The sequence below is a fragment of the Acanthaster planci genome, linkage group LG10, assembly GCF_054643075.1.
Source record: "Acanthaster planci isolate LZ-2023a linkage group LG10, COTS_SCS, whole genome shotgun sequence".
NCBI classification, from domain to species: domain Eukaryota; kingdom Metazoa; phylum Echinodermata; class Asteroidea; order Valvatida; family Acanthasteridae; genus Acanthaster; species Acanthaster planci.
Genome location: NC_141786.1, coordinates 8,124,540 through 8,141,380, shown reverse-complemented (window position 1 = coordinate 8,141,380; position 16,841 = coordinate 8,124,540). Strand labels below are relative to the sequence as shown.

Here is a 16,841-nt window from a genome sequence, read left to right as displayed (position 1 = left end):
AAAACCTCTATAAAGATTTGTGAGTAATAAAGTGCTTCAAAAGTATTTAACTAAACTGCTGCTTATCACGGCTCAGAGAAACACATAATAAAAAAGAATTTCTTTTGCTTGGGTCATTGTAATTTAAGAACTGGTAAAGATTACAAATTGACATTGAATGAAATAAAAGTCAAGTAATTTATGATATCACTGTAAAATCTTTATGAGCCACAATTTACAGTCCTTTAAGACATCTGCTTGCCGGTACCTTGATGAGGTGCGTCATGGCATCCTTGAAGAAGACCAGGTCCATGTGAGCCCCACGCACCGTGTCATTGTACTGCGCCATGTACTGCTGAAGCTTGTCCGCCAGAAACTCTAGGCTGGGAACCTGTAATGACGATGACGTGATTGCAATGACGGTGACTTTTATTGGGAGCAGCATGTGACACATATTTAAAAAACTGATGAATATTCCTCCCCTTCTGTTTTACGCCCCTTCTGTCCCTTCAATTTATCAGCAACGGAAGGCACATATGAAAGTGTCACAGGAATAGCACCTATGGATATATACAAGTCCTGACTTCCAAATAGGGCATAGATGTAAAACATCTGTCAGCACACAAAGTGTACAACTAATACAAGGCAAGTGATTGTGCATCCTTTTTGTTCCAAGACTATGCATGCTTTTGTGTGTTCATGGACCATCTAAAATAAGAGATCTAAAGGATAAGGAAAGGTCTTTGCTGTGTTTTGCAAGATAAAATAACTCCTCTTATAAAGTTTCTTTTTCTCATTTCGAATGGACCAAGTTCCTCACAGTTGACCAAAAACAGACTTTGCCGCTTTTTTCTGAGGAGGCAAAGGGAATAACCCAAAGACCATGTCCAAACTACTTGGCTGCGGCTGGCTGTACCACACGCATCTATGTGATGCGCGAGGAGCAGCTGGCCAGTGGCTTTCATTCGTGCATTTGTGATTCCTAGCACAGCCACAACATTTGGACACAGCCCGATTTTCAAAGAGCATTACCAGTTCGTATATCTTGGGCGCTTCCAGTACAGCATCATCAGGTTCGTCTCCGGTGGGTTCAGGAGGGTCTCGCAGGAAGTCGACGAAGTACGGCTCCTCCGGGATGACTTTGGCCAGCTCCTCGCCCATTTCATCCTTGGCGATGCGTCTGATGGCCGTCTCAAACCACTGCTTGTCTTCAGCATTAGTAAATCTAAGTAGTGTCGACAGGATAGAAGTGTACCATGGATATCACTCATCCTGGCTCAGTCGTATCAGGTTATAGACCTCATCTTTTTATGAGAGTTTACAGAACAAGGACAGGTTTCAAAAGTCTTTAAAAATTCCTATCTTCATTTACTGGACACTTACACCCACACGAAGGACTGTCTGGTCGCTACTCTAGCCTGACAGACAAAATCTATTGACGCCCGAGAATTTCAGCCAGGCCTGCAGCCTTGTAAAAAGAGCCCAGATTGTGCGGTGTTATGTAACTTTCTTTTGTTCACAAACCTGGCACAGTGCACTGCTGACCTCTTTTCAATAGGGGCCAGATTAGCGTGCAGCGGTGCTGTGTGGCTCATTGCTGCGGTAGTGGAGCACTTTTGTCCCCGGTGGTAGTCCGCTTGCTCTAAATGCCCCAAACCCTAGTATACTGTTTCAAAACAAGGATTATCTTCACTTTTGAGAGTGAAAAAATGTTGGTAATGCCCAGCAGCCTGGTCTTTTGTTCAGAGTACGGTCTTTTGTTACAAGGCCCAGTTCCCTTTGTCCGAGTTCGGAGACCCGGCCACACATATAAAGCATACGTGTCCGGTACCGGAATACCCGGCAGGAATTGGTTAAAAATAAAGGAAACCAATGACATGAAGATGATTGCAGTAAATGGCAGGGACAACGAACAACATGAGAAACACAACCAATTGATGGCAAAAAGGTGAGTAGCAATGGGTTTGGCAAACTAGTTTGACTACAGCCACTGGACCAGCATCGCACTGCCATTGCGTATTGATACACAGAGATCATTAAACAGTTTATTGATTTCTGTTCATCCAACAGATCATTCAGCACCAATTACAGGAGGACTGTAACAGTGAAGAAATGTTCCGTTTTGGAGGTTAGAGGAAAATCCCTCCGATACATATACCAGGAAAATCCCATGGAATCAGGTAGGGACTGATAAACTAATGCTGACTTAGGTGAGATTCGAACCCGGGCCGCAGAGGTCAAAGGTGAGGAAAGAGCCTCTAGTGACTACCCGGTGGTCAAACCAACTTTGTAGGCTGGTCCCCAACAATGAACTGGACTAGCTCAACTATCATCTAGACGAGCATGTTCGATCACAGGTAGCTGAATTATTATGGCTGATTGGAACATGACCATGCAATAAGAGGCACCCTGTACTAAAACTATCTACAATAGGACAAGTTTTTCAACCTTGCCGACGAAGCGACCAAGAAAAAAATGATGAGCCTGCAATGTGGGCCACGCATCAGTACCTGTCAGCAATCACTCTGGTGCATTCGTGATGCCACAGAGCCAGCAGGGTTGTAGCATCTTGACACTCATCGCCCATGATGTGCAGCATGCCCTCCCAGATGCGAGACAAGTCCCGCAGGTTGAAGATGTAGTGGAACTTGGCTGGGGTGGGCAGCATTTTCACCTGGAAAGAATTGGGAACAAGAGACAACTCAAACACTCTATGCTTCAAGAGAAATGCAACTGTCATGCAATGTTGGAATAAATAACATCAACACAGTTATTCAGTTGATCTCTTTATCTTGTTCTGCTTTAGCACTGCTTTAAACAGAATATCATTTCTATATTGTGAGCCCTGTTATTTCTTGTATATGTCACTACAGAAAGGTTTTGATCTTTTTGTACATGTATCTCATCAGGGGACCCGCACTTCTAAAGTTTTGCTTTTTTTGTAGGTGTCCAGCACCTCTTCATCTTAAACTGTAATACAGGTGCACATACCTCCATTGCTATTTTCTGTTAAAGCATACTACGTTTTTTTTTAATGGTAAGTATAATTATAGGCACAAAGCGATGAAATAAAGTAAGCAGTTGAGTAACGGTGGTTAGTTTTGCCATACAACATGTAGCCCTTCAATCGAACTGAACATATACATTTAGCTGTAATTGGCTTTATCGTCTATTCATAAATACCTCAAGACAGTCTCCCTGTGCAACTTGACCGTGTATTAACATCTGATAATACCTGCTGCATAAAAACGCGCTGGTGTCTGGATACCAGACAGTTTACTCTATCCCTAATGGTCATGAGTCTGCGTGTGACGCAACACGCAGAGCGTGTGCCAGGTCCACAAACAAGGAGATTCTATTGGACAACTTTCAATAGGAATATACCATTAAATGGACGGGGATGTTCAGGAAAATGAAAGTAAAATTTTAGAACAATATCGTTGGAAGTCCATCATATGTTGACTTCTTTTGACTCTCTGAGTAAAAGGTATTTGTGAATGGGAATGAATATGTGCTAGGCTGGTCTTAAACCAACATTAAGACCTTGCTCAGAAGAACGAACACTGATAATGCCCTCACCTGCAGCTTGGGAATTAGTCGCGTCCATTCTCCTGAGCCGGTCTCAAACCCACGTTTAAGACCGGCCAAGCACCTATTTATTCTCTTTATAATATTCACTGGTACATTTTCCACAAGCAGTTTCAGTGAATAGTGCACACTTCAAATCATCCATTGCTTTGTCACAATATCAAGAAACCACTATTCGGCGTAGGCAAGTTAGATCAAGGACCATGGTTGACCATAGTTCCACTAACTCTCATCGAACTCATGCTAGTCGAGGATGATTGGACTAGTCTAGTCAACTATTCCAGACCAGCCGACCATGGTGCAGACAGGACCAGTTATAGAAAAAATGCCAAAAAAAACCCAGCAAGCAGGACAATTTGCACAAACTGGCAGTCTGACGACGTTCGGTTCTTTTCAGAACCACACATACTCAGAAAGAGATGTCGTCGCATGGTGCTAGCACAAACTATATGACTTACTTGCTACGAAATGCTTCAATGCTCATCTAAGATATACTGTAATTGTTATAATTCTATCAATGGAGTTTTGGTCTCGTAAAGGGTAAAGCCTTCAGCTAAAGTTTCATACAACAGGTGAACGTTTTTTGGTCTGTTGAATTTGTCAGATAATTTATCTGATCTATTGGATACTTTTAAGTGCAACAGACTCAAAACGGACCACAATGTTCTATTGGAATGTCAGCTTGAACAATTTGTACATACCTTAGTGGCTTGCCAGACTTTACGAGTGACCGGCACCAGCTCCTTGGCAATCTCCACAACCTCCTCATTGAAACGGGTGGAGCAGAAATAGCCACAACCAATGATGCCTGCAGCGAGGATTGTCATTTTGAACACGTTAAAACGTGTATGAAAATGGAATAGATTGGCAGCACAAAATAGGAGCAATGTGACATTTCTACAATAAGTTAAATGGCTCCCTCTGTCTTAATTTGGGGATCATCTTATGATTCAGAAGGGTCAGAATATTCCATTCGGAATGCCTCAAGTGGCCTTTCTACTGCAAGCATGTTGTTCGCCTTGGAACAAAGCATCTTGTTCGCCTTGGAACAATGATTCTAGTTGATCTTTGCATAAAACATTCAGTTGTCACAATGGAAGAGTGACAAACAGAATGACAACATTCCTGACTTTCGAGACATTTTCTTCACATAATGCACATCCACCTCAGTTATGAGCATTCACATGAGAGGTACCATTCTACATGTAGCACCAAGTGAATGGTTCAAAGGTACCAGTGTAAAGGAAATATATAACGTTAATGCCAAGATTAATATTTCTCAATTGCAAGCTCCTCAGTGTTGAAATTTCAAACAACGTAACAGATGCAATTCTGTGAGGAAGTTTCTTTATGAAGGACAAAATAGTTTGAAGGACATTTAATTACAATCTCAACTGTGTGACAGACTGCAGTGTTGCCTGAAATAACTCATACTGTGGCTCGTCCCTTAAAGCTCTGCAGTGCAGAGAAAGATGAGAGGCAAACAGCCAAAACATCCCTTACAGTTTACTGGGGGGATGTGTCGACACGCATTTTCATTACTTGACGGTGGACTGGATTTCCAATAAATGTTAATTGGTTGTTGACTGGTTGTTAGTTGCTACATGTGACTGCTTTCACATTATACAGCACTTTGAGGTGTCTGGCTGACATGGAGCACAATTTGAATATAACTTTAATATTATTTTTTAGTGTTGTTGACAATTTCCTCCTTTTGAAAAAAAAAATCCTCATCGATAAGATACTGAAATTTGTGCAGCTCCTCAGAACTAATAACAATGGACAGGTTTGATGGCGGGATGCATTTCAAGAATTTCCTTATACGCAGGTATACTGAGATTTGTAATGCTCCTCAGAACTTGGAACTCCCAAAAAGTTGAACGATAAGAAGTCATTCTTCGCTGACCTAAGATCTTGTCAATGGACACGTTGGGAGGTGGGATGCATTTGAATTTTTTTCTCATTAAGAAACATATTGAGATTATGCCTTCTCCTAAGATCTTGGACCCTCCCCGAAGAAAAAGGACAAGAAGGAGTGATTCTCCACTGACCAAAGATCTTGTCGATGGACATGTTGGAGGGCAGGGTGCAGTTGAAGATGCAGAACTGCCTCTTGAGCCTCTCGGGGATGTCGTTGCGGCCGCCTCCCGGCTGGATCATGGCGGCAATGAACTGCACGTCCACGATGTTGGTGAAGTCGCCGGGCTTCTCCAGGCTGTACATGCCCTTCATCTCCATCATCTGCCGCACAATCTCATTGGTCACCTGGTCCCCCCACTCGTTGATGATGGGCATGTTGACGTCGTCCACGAAGACGGTCATCTTGCGGCCGGCTGGGGGCCCGAAGGTGCTGCCCATGCGCTTGTCTACATAACTCTCAATGGTCCGCTGCATGGGGAAGTATCAATAAGAACAAGATATTCTACCTTCATAAATTGTTGACCACTTGGTCTGACCTGAACTACAACCTGCTAAGGTTGTCAGGGTCTGACTGACATTTTCATTCCTCACGGAATCCTTCTCAAAAGGCAAACAGTACATGCGAGCAGAGTTGCACCGATGCCGACTGGCACTGGCTGGTGCTAGCCAGCATCCCAAATCGCTGGCCAACACTTGGGGCAAAAATGAAGTTTGCTGGAGAGCACGAACTTTCCTGCATGATACGCCAATTTCAAAGTACTGAGAGAAAAAAAGCTCGGAAAACACTGAAATACAGTACTGTCTTTAATCTCCTGTTTCTACATTTGTAGCACGCATACACGTGCATGCACGTACTCAAGTTGACCTGTATATGTCCGCTTCTCATCCTTCCGATGATATTACATCGGCTCAGCTGTCCCATCTCAAAACAGCAGATCCTTAACATTTCAAGCTACGATCCTGTACGCCTGAACTACTCACGAAGGCAAGCACACCACAGGCTCATGCCTAGGGATCCTTTTTCACTAAATCACTCCGTGAGGTTTATCGCAAGCCCATCAACAAGAACCAACTGTTGTCCCAAGGCTGATCAGGTCACCCACTTGATCAAGTTGGTACCTCCCCAGAGTGATGCGTTCGTCTGTTCCATCCTCCTCATACATGTACCTCTTCTTAATGGTCAATCAGACGGGAAGAGTTACCTGGAACATCATCGGGGTGGTGGCCGACGAGAAGTTGAAACTCTTGCTCATGTGAACGTCGGGGTTGTACTTGGACATGTAGCCTTTGATCATCACGGTCTTGGCCGTGCCCTGCTCACCGATCAACAAAACAGCCTGAAGGCGAAGAAAAGAATAAGACCTCGAGAATAGACCAGATATATGAACACACCAGACAAAGATACAATCTTACACCAGAAGTTGTCATTTTTGAACGGTTGTAGACAATTTCAGCGCACTCAGTTGTTAACTTGGGTAAGGAATATCAAATTCAGCATATGAGGGCTATACAAGAACATCAGGCAGATTGAAACACAACTGTAACTTAGTGCATGTTCACTGCTTCAAGATAGATCACAGTTGAAAACAACTGTATATCACACTGTAACATAGTCCATGTTCACTGCTTCAAGATAGATCACAGTTGAAAACAACTGTATATCACACTGTAACATAGTACATGTTCACTGCTTCAAGATAGATCACAGTTGAAAACAACTGTATATCACACTGTAACATAGTCCATGTTCACTGCTTCAAGATAGATCACAGTTGAAAACAACTGTATATCACACTGTAACATAGTACATGTTCACTGCTTCAAGATAGATCACAGTTGAAAACAACTGTATATCACACTGTAACATAGTACATGTTCACTGCTTCAAGATAGATCACAGTTGAAAACAACTGTATATCACACTGTAACATAGTCCATGTTCACTGCTTCAAGATAGATCACAGTTGAAAACAACTGTATATCACACTGTAACATAGTACATGTTCACTGCTTCAAGATAGATCACAGTTGAAAACAACTGTATATCACACTGTAACATGGTACATGTTCACTGCTTCAAGATAGATCACAGTCGAAAACAACTGTATATCACACGCACATTTACAATTAGATGCATGATGTACAATTGGAAAGACAAGCTATAAATGGAATATGGAGTTGTCCATTTTTGTCGTTATTTTCAAAAGCATACAAAGAGTACTCTTTTTCTTGGCCCCCCTCTAAGAGAGCAAAATGAATAAACGAAACACTGCGATTTCTCTCTGATGCCTGAGGACCCATTCTAACTCAAGATGTACGACTGTTAATCTGCAGTGGACAACCAGAAAAAAGTGGCAGGAGGAAAAACAATGTCCCTGTCTATGTGACATCGGAGCAAGTCACCTGGTAGGCTCAGAATTCCACTTTGCTACTGGCAAGAAACACGTGATATAGGCATTGCACGCACGCATGCGTGTGGGCCAGTTTCTTCACACGAGGGCTATGTACTCTTGTATCATCCATCGCGTTCGTTCTGGAACCATGTGAAACAGCCTGCACGTGTGTGCAACGGGAGTTGAAACTACAACCAGACTGTGTGCACATACCAGCGGGAAGCATAAACAATGGCCCGTCTATAATAATTGTCATTTTTAACATGTACGCAACAAATTAACCCCCTCCCCAGCATACGGTTTATATGCTCGTGAAAATGATGCCAAAAATGATGACCCCTATAAAGAACTTTATGATTTTGAAGAGGCTCCCTTCAAGAAAGAACAAACAGAAGTAACATTTTCTCTATTCTAGTTGGGGGTATCATAGATTTTCAAAGATGACAAGAACAGGGCACTTGTCTCTTGTCTTAAAAACCACAGACTCCAAAAATATGCAGCACTCTCACAATTACGGTACCATGATTTCAAAGTTTGCAACGTTTTGAAGCCACTTAGCATAAAAATAACGTTTGCTGATTACCTTGTGCTGTTTGCAGACGGTATCAATCAGGAAGTTGGATCTGACGTTGTCCACATTGGGGACCAGGATGGAGGTGTAGACGGGCACCGAGTCACTGGGGTACAGGTACTCCTGGACCCTGTTGGACCAATGCTCCCATTCACCTGTAGCACACAACACATTCACACGACGTGTGAACATTTCTGTCTCTAGTCTGTTGAACAACTGGTCAAGTATTTCAAGACCCCGAATCTCTCTACTGAACTTTTTTTTTCCTTTTTGGGTATGAAAGGGCTATCCCATTAGAAGCCCTTTTCATGAGTGTATTTAGGAGGCGGAGAGAAGGAATTCCTAGAAAGACCGAAGGCTAGGAAGGTACTTGGTTTTGACAGCCATCAAAAAGCCTCAGGCACTCTAACACCACAGCAAAAGGAACATCAATTGAGCACGGTGAAACAAGAGATAGGAGGTGTCTTTAATGACACACCCTGATAAATTGCATTCATCAATAATTATCACTCATTGCATTCATTGCAAAATGTACGATAAATGCTCCATGCCAAAACCAGCATAAGAATGAGCCAGTTTTGAGCGTTTCAAGAAGGCAAGGTCTTGCAGGAACAGAGCATGAATGGGAGTCATCGTATGGCTATATGCTGGGGCAGACAATCGCGCGTGCGTGCTGCTCATCCCAAATGATCTCCGAGGTGATTCACTTTGGGAATGCATGCACTGTTGGAATATCCAACTGGCTTATTTGTATTATGGCTATGTAGATGTACATCAAAAAATAAAATAACTTCACTCATGCATCATGATGTACGGTTACCGAACAAACCATCCAATGGACCTTTCCCATGAAAAATTTAAATTAAACAGGGCGCTACTACCACTAGTTGGCAAGCATGCTTTTCTCGAAACTAAGTGAAGTTTTCTATGTCCTGAGGTTGGAAAGTAATAATTCCTTGTGTTTAAGTTTTGTACTCATGTCAAACTATAAAAGTACAGAAACGGCGTGTATGTGCTCACAGTTGTGCGCACATGGAGATTTGTATCGTTACGTCAACTTTGCCAACCAGTGGTAGTAATGCGCATGCACCTGCCTTGTTTACATATCTCATGGAAAAGATCCATTATCAAGCAATACTTCACTGTATGAATGAGACAGTCTGTGTTTCTTGTTTATCATTTTATGGCTGGATACTGTGACTGTGGTCCAGTGGTGTCTCTAGTGCGGGGGCTGGGGTGGGGGTGGTGGGGCCACTTGCTTTTTTTAAAATAAATAATACTTCATAGGTGAGCAGGGTTCTAACTACCGTAGGATAACATTAAAGGGTACGGCATCTGCCTTATGTGCTGGATGGGGGGATTGACTGGATATAATTTGACACCCGAGGGTGCTGTTTGACATTTATTATGTTAAAGTGTTAATGTTTTAAGCTCCCGTGTTTGAGACTGACTTCTACCCTTTTCTCTACTTTTTGGGGAGGGGGCATTGCTAAAGGATGGGGCAAATGTCTACTAAACAACAGGATATCTGATCCACATTTCATAACTGCACAATTGTATTTTGCATGTGCTTGTTCTTTGAGATCGAAGCTCCATGCTGCATCCTATTCACACTGTTTGTGAGCAGGAAAGAGATTAATTGGGAATTATCAAATGTCAGCACCAAAATGCTCAGAACACGACACCAGGAAATAAAAGCAAGGATGTTGAGACTGGGAAGGCTTTTGATTTGTTGTCTTCCCCAACATCATGTAGAATGAATCCCCCCTCCCTCGCCCCCCGACTCCAAAAGCTGGATACCCTGATGCAGTGGTCACCTACCCTGAGCACTGACGACAAACTCAAAGATCGTGTGGCTGCTGCCTTCCTCGATGAGAGGGTATTTGAGTTTACTTCCATGAGCCAGCATGAATTCCTCCATCTTGGCCCTGTCGTCCAACTCCAGCAAGGCTCCCAGACTCCACATGAGAGCAAAGATGAAGAGCTTCTCCAAGTAAGAGGCAGGCAAGACGCTGTGATCGTGCTCGTCCTTGACTGGTATCAGGCCGTCCAGCAGGTCAACTGACTGTGAACAAAACATGAACAGGCTGGTAAAATGCTGTGGTTATGCCATCCTTGTCTAGCGATGAAAATGTGCCACTGGTTCTCCGACGAGTTGATTTTGTGGAGGATTCAGGACAGTTTGGAGCAAAACGTCATAGAGTTTGTCACATTATCGGTGGCAGGGTCATTCAACAACACCCCACATGCGTCATCAAACTAACCCTAACAGCAGAACGTCTGCGAGGTTACAGATTCAAACGTTACTCCAGACAATTTCTTTGTTCTACCCAACAGTCACTTGAATTGCCTCCTAATAGAAATGTGCATGCCAAGGGGAACAGGTGTTGAAGTCTGCCCTCGGACAGCACTTGCTACAGAGTAAGCTTCCCAAATGATGTTGGTGCAGCAAAGTTTTCCTGTACAAGACGCATTACCTGTCTAATGTAGTTGCACTCTAGTATATCCATCTTGGCATGGAGGTTGAGAGAGACGTAACGGTACAGGTCATCAAAGATCTTGTCATACAGGTCCCTGAGTACAGCTGCTTCGCCGGGTGGTTGCCCTCGAAGCCAGCCCTACAATGCAGAACAAAACAAAGATTACCAACTAGAGTTTTTCCAGCTGTATAAAATAAGACTGTGCATATCATACAGCCGATTTAAACCTAAATATCAAAATTCAAATCAACAGTACATAATTTTGAACTTACTAAGTTTTAATAGAAAGTAGGTTTGCGGTAGCACCATGGATGTATCTCTTTTGTGAGAATTTGCGGTTCTGAAAAGAACCAGTGGCACTGCTCTGCTCGTCATCATTTTCCTGATGTTTCAAAGTGCATGCCTGGTTTTTATCACATACAGGCTTCCTGCAACTAAAGGCCAATTAAATTTCAAGACTTTTCTATGACCAATTCATGAAAATCCATGACCCAATAATGCGACTTTTAAAGTTGCGAATAAATCATACATTTTATGCACTTATTTCCGATAATAGAAATCACACAAAATGTTTGAAAAATTCCACGACTTTTCCATGACATTAGTTACTTGTACAAACTTCCATGACTTTTTCCAGGCCTGGAAAGCAACAACTTTTCCAGGCTGCAGGAACCCCAGCATAATACCAGTTACTAAAGAGTAGATTGTACCAACCTCTAGAATGGGTTTCCAATCCAGCGCTGAGCTGCTCATGTACACCATGCCGTTCCTGGACACGGTAGCTGGAGAGGCATTGTCAATGTTGTGGACCTCAAAGACGATCTTGCAGTTGGGGGACATGGGGATGCGGTCGCCGTTGGCCAGGGTCAGGGTCTTGTTGTCGTCCAGGACGCTGTTGAGGTTCTCGATCCAGATGGCGTCCACTGGGCCGTCTAACACAATCCAGATGTGCTCGCCTGTGGGAGCAAAGCGATGCAATCATTAATCGCTGAGCAAGTGCACAATTGCATTCAATTTTGTACCAACATTCAACTAAAGTCACTGGAACAGGTCGCATGTGACACGCCCACACTCAACTTGTCTTTCCACCACCAAGGTGCTCGCAAGTTGACCAAATGCAGACACCTTACATTTAAGAATGCACACGGCATGCATGAGTTAGACTCCACATGCACAGCTAGACACTGCCACACCGTCTTTTCTATTTGAACAATCTCAAATTCTCAGTTGAAAGGCTCCAAACTCTGGGGTAGGGGAACATCTCAAAGTCGCTCAGGCCAATGATGTCCAAACAAGAACACTGCTTGCTCAAATCGAAAGCACCTGCTGGTCCCTTCTCAGAGCAGAGGATGGTCCTGAATGTCTGCTGTAAATGTCTGTGCACACTAGCAGTGTTCCTAGAAAGAATACAGTGCATCCCCACCAGGAACACGCAGTATTTGGAAAAGAGACGTTCCAGAGGGAAAAGTGTCAAGCTGACTTTTGAGATGCTTCCTATTAGGTCAACAATTTCAATCCAACACTCGCTACACCCTGAACCCAAGTTCAGATCAAACATTATGAGAAAGCAGAGCAGTATAGCCTTGGATAATGTTAAGGATAGGCCCGAGGAGCAACGAGTTTCATTTCCGTATTTCTATCACTGCGATCAGCTTCAAATCACTGTTAAGGACGATCAGTGTTAAAATGTACAATGGCTCTTGATAAGTCTGAATGCTGACAGATAGTGCGCATCACGCATTGCTCTACCTTTCTTTGCTTTGAGCGTCTTCCTCCACAGGGTGGAGAAGATCCCATCTGTCCAGTCGTTGGTGGCCACGTCCAGCCGGCCAAACATCTGCGGTGCCGTGATGGCCTTGGGGTTCATGCGCATCTCCTTGTGCGGGTTCCCGCAGTCCCCCATGGCCTTCATCAGGACGTGGATGCAGACGCTCTTGCCGGCGCCGCTGGGTCCCAAGGTCATCATGCCATGACGCACGCGCTGGGTCTCGAACAGCTGTGGAATGACGATTGTGTTCTGGTCAAGTATTTCACGAGGACTTCAGAGGTACTCACCAGTCTTCACAAACACAAGTAAGCTTTGAGGTTCACTGTTTGCGGTGGATGTAATTGTGACAGTACTTGCCGTGACTAGTGAATAACAGTTACAGCCTCAGGCAAAGAGACCTAGGATTTGTGCACATTCAACTGAAAATTAGCAATGCATACTACACACCCAGCATATGCATAAACATGTGTGCGTTGGTTCTTTGTCATCACAAGTAGGCAAACAAGCGTTAACCTCTACATCCAATGTCTGCACAAGCAAGACTGAGATACAGTCTACTGGTGGAACTGTATTTTAATAATCAAATATTTTCCCTCACCAAGGAAACAAAATCAATGCCAAAATTTCTAAAAAGACTTACGGGAGTAACTGCATGGGTTGAACAAGAACTCGCACCTTTCTGCTTGCTACAGCCCACGTCTTACCCATTCGACTATGGCGCAAACTGCAGTGCGAACTAGCTAGTTTAAATTTGATATAGCAGTGGGTACCACAGTCAATGAAAGTTGACTGCAAGTTCTACACACCTGTACAACTTTAAGGTTCCAAGCGGGATGGTTAATGACTCCCATGGCATCCACCTGATTGGCCACGGCAACCTGTAACTCCTCGTAGGTCGCATTGTCCAACTGAATGCCTGGGAACAGATCGCTGATCAAGCTCAGGAACAGAGGCTCATCCTCATCAACCTTGCGGCAAGCGACAAAGACAAATATTGTATCAGAATTATATAATTACTGTATATCAGAGGGCCAAGGTCATTGGACAGTTGGAAATAGAAACGTCCAATGCCACACCAGCCCAACATGTTCCATGTGGCAGAGCTGGCCTATGCCAAAGCATGTACTGGCCATTCCAAATGACTTCATTTTGAGCATACATGTGCTCTTGATCCCTTGCAAGGTAGCCATCTTGCAGGGCAGTTCTTTTGTTCCACAGGGAAACCTCCTTTGTGCATACCCGGTGGAGCAAAAGCACTGGCCAGCAAAATGGCAGCTATGCAATCCCTCTATTCCACCGCTGCATTGGCTTTAATATCTGTAGGCCACCCATAACCAAATGTGAAGCCAGCCCACACAATCTTTTCAGAGCCGAATAGCAACCGTGCACCAGAAGGACAGAAGAGTGAAAGACCCCATGAACAACTACAGCAGCATTTCAAGCACTAAAGTAATATGCCGTCCTCTTGGATTTCATTTCCACTTTATGCTTCCAGTTCCTACAAGTAGGTAGATGTTTTCATTTCTCTTCCAGTAGAAATGCTCCAAAGGTTACGCCCAAAAGTCCTACTCTGGCAATGAAATTAAAGTGCTCGTCTACAGCACAGATAAATCTCCCCCAGTACGTGTGCCTCACCAGTTTGGACAGGTTCATGTCCCGGAGGACTCTCATGACGATGGTGGACTCGCTGTCTTCAGGCCGGGCTCTCTTGTTGGCTCCCAGAGTGCGAAGCACTGACAGGATGTTCCTCAGACCAAAGTCGTAGTGCACCTGTACGTATGAGAAACAAATGGCTGATCGCCGTCACTGCGAGACAGTTACTTCAATGCCAGATGCCTCTGTAAGACATAGTGTATTTGTGTTGAAGTTGGCACGGCATTCTCCATCAGGCCACTAAATCCAAATCAGAGAAAAACAACTTTGAGCGGTATTTGGACATGCGAGAATTCTGACATTTGAGTCTGTAAGTCAAACCAGTGGCACAGCAGTTCTACATGAGCGCATGGGAGAAGAAATTCATTACAGGCAAATTTGACCAACCAATTACAGGCATACTGTCACAAAATCTTCACGAGCCAAACATTATCCCTGACACTCCTCAATCCTTCACCTGTTGGAGGACTGAGGACTGTTAGGGTCATGCGTACTTCTTGAATGGTGGTACTCGTGCTCTTTTAGCAAAATTACAAAGAAAATCAGGCAGCTTGCGGTCACTATTATCATAAGATAATTTCGAGAACGCAACATGATATATTCAGTCACAATGGACCAACCACTCAAGCATTTTCAATTTCAAAAGCTCGCTGGTTCAGAAGTTAAAATCATGTGCAGGACACGACAATACCATTACATGAAAGCCGCACTGTGATCTCTCGTTACCTGTTTGGTGAGCTGTTCCTCGCACAGCTTGTAGAGGGTGTAGAATTTCTGGGCAAGGAGTACATTTTCCTGGAAGCCGCAGCTGGCTAGCTTGACCCTCATGATGATCTGACGGTCGGGGACCATCATGGCCACGCTGCGGAACTGGATCTTGAGATTCTCCGGCAACTCCTGCCGCCCAGCGTAGCCGGGGTTCTACAGGGGATTACAAATGCTTAATTTCCACGGTTTGAAGGTTCGCAGGGTGGACGTAGTAACAGGATGAAAGTGTGCGGCAGTGGCATTATCAGTTTTGTGAGTGCGGTCCTGACACAGTGGTGGACTCTACATTTTGGACAGTGAGCTCTGTCTGTCATCAGGACATCTGACACGTTGAGTCCACTAGTGTTTTCAGAACCCCACTCACTTACAATGGAGATCCATGGTGCTACTGTGAACCATCGTCTGACAGAAATGCTGTGGTTAGACAATTTCTGAATGAAGCCGAGTTATAATGAGTTCTTTTTGGAGCCAAATCAAAGTCTACGGTTTTTATCAGGATATTTTGTGATTTAACTCGTGGCCGTTTCATTCAGAGGGAAGGAAAGATGCAGTAAGTTGACACAGTGCTGTTGGCTTGTCGTGATTAGTATCTGAAATGGATGCAAAAATTAGGTAATGACTTGCTGCAATGTAGCTTTTTCTTCAACACAAAACTGACGACTGAGATTCAAATATGCAATCTCTGAAAAAACATCTTAACAACGAATCCCTTTGTGGGTGGTTTTTATCCTTCCTACATGCTTTTCTTCTGGAGCAGTAATGCATACCATTCACTACAGGATTATTTAACACCCCAGTAGTCAAAAGTTACTTTTGTTACATCGTGCTAACTAGTCCAACTGATAAATGGTTATAAATAGTCTATTCTGTGGTAAAATACAGACACTCCTGTTGGACGGAAGCAGCTGCCGTTCTCTGCCTCGAGACTGTGAGCACATGCCAGCCAAGTGCAGTTTATTATCATGACAAGGTCGGCTGACATAATATAATTTTTTTTCAGACTGGCCATGTGACCATTTCTGACTGCCTGTGACAGTATTCAAGGACACAACATGAGTTTTCTAATCCTGGCATCTGCTTCCCCCTCCCCTCCCCCTTTGACTCACCATGGTCAGGAAGAGACCAAACTCCGGATTGAGAGACACCACGTCACCGTCTGAGAAGATAAACTCGCTCTTCCTCTCCTTCTTGGCAATCAGGACGATGGCAATCTGCTGGGCAGCCACGGAGAGAACGGGCAGCTCGATACGGTTGAACTCATCAAAGCAGCCCCAGCTGCCAGACTGCGCAAGGCCTGAGGGGGGGGATTAATACACCAATCACCCAAGTTTACCATTTAGGAATGAGTGGTACAAGTATATGCCCTAAGGTCAAATTTCCGGCTTGTGGGTCAATATCCTTAAGTATATTATATATAACGGGTTTGCCCTTACCCAACGTATATTAATTTATATTAATAATAATTAACATCTCCCCAACGCAAAAAATACATCTTGAAAATCCTTAAGTATAGCAATATTACATTGGCTAAGACCTTTCAAAGACAATGGACATCAACCAAGTGAGATGAGGGTGAATTAATGAATGGGAGAAATTCTTTGAATGGTCATGATATCCCATGCAGTAACAGGAAGGGGTTTGACAAGACTATTGTGAAACGATGCCAGAGTAAAGAAGCTGCATAATATCGGCCATTTTGGCAGTTAGCCCTCCTTTTGATT

At 43.8% G+C, this 16,841-nt stretch overlaps 1 protein-coding gene across 7 annotated transcripts in view; it reads right to left on the bottom strand.

Moving 5' to 3' along the window:
• The window catches only part of dnah8 (dynein axonemal heavy chain 8), a 133,200-nt gene that overhangs the window by 34,402 nt on the left and 81,957 nt on the right, over positions 1-16,841 (bottom strand). For all 7 annotated transcript variants that reach the window (XM_087142386.1, XM_087142390.1, XM_087142388.1 and 4 more), the window contains 15 exons: positions 16,227-16,414; positions 15,079-15,273; positions 14,335-14,469; positions 13,506-13,667; positions 12,681-12,927; positions 11,646-11,887; positions 10,929-11,069; positions 10,273-10,516; positions 8,464-8,606; positions 6,690-6,824; positions 5,619-5,955; positions 4,269-4,375; positions 2,490-2,653; positions 1,012-1,204; positions 248-370 (listed from right to left, as the gene is read on the bottom strand). In XM_087142386.1, the coding sequence (XP_086998512.1) occupies positions 248-370; positions 1,012-1,204; positions 2,490-2,653; positions 4,269-4,375; positions 5,619-5,955; positions 6,690-6,824; positions 8,464-8,606; positions 10,273-10,516; positions 10,929-11,069; positions 11,646-11,887; positions 12,681-12,927; positions 13,506-13,667; positions 14,335-14,469; positions 15,079-15,273; positions 16,227-16,414 (2,756 nt within the window). The remainder of the gene's footprint in view (positions 1-247; positions 371-1,011; positions 1,205-2,489; positions 2,654-4,268; positions 4,376-5,618; positions 5,956-6,689; positions 6,825-8,463; positions 8,607-10,272; positions 10,517-10,928; positions 11,070-11,645; positions 11,888-12,680; positions 12,928-13,505; positions 13,668-14,334; positions 14,470-15,078; positions 15,274-16,226; positions 16,415-16,841) is intronic.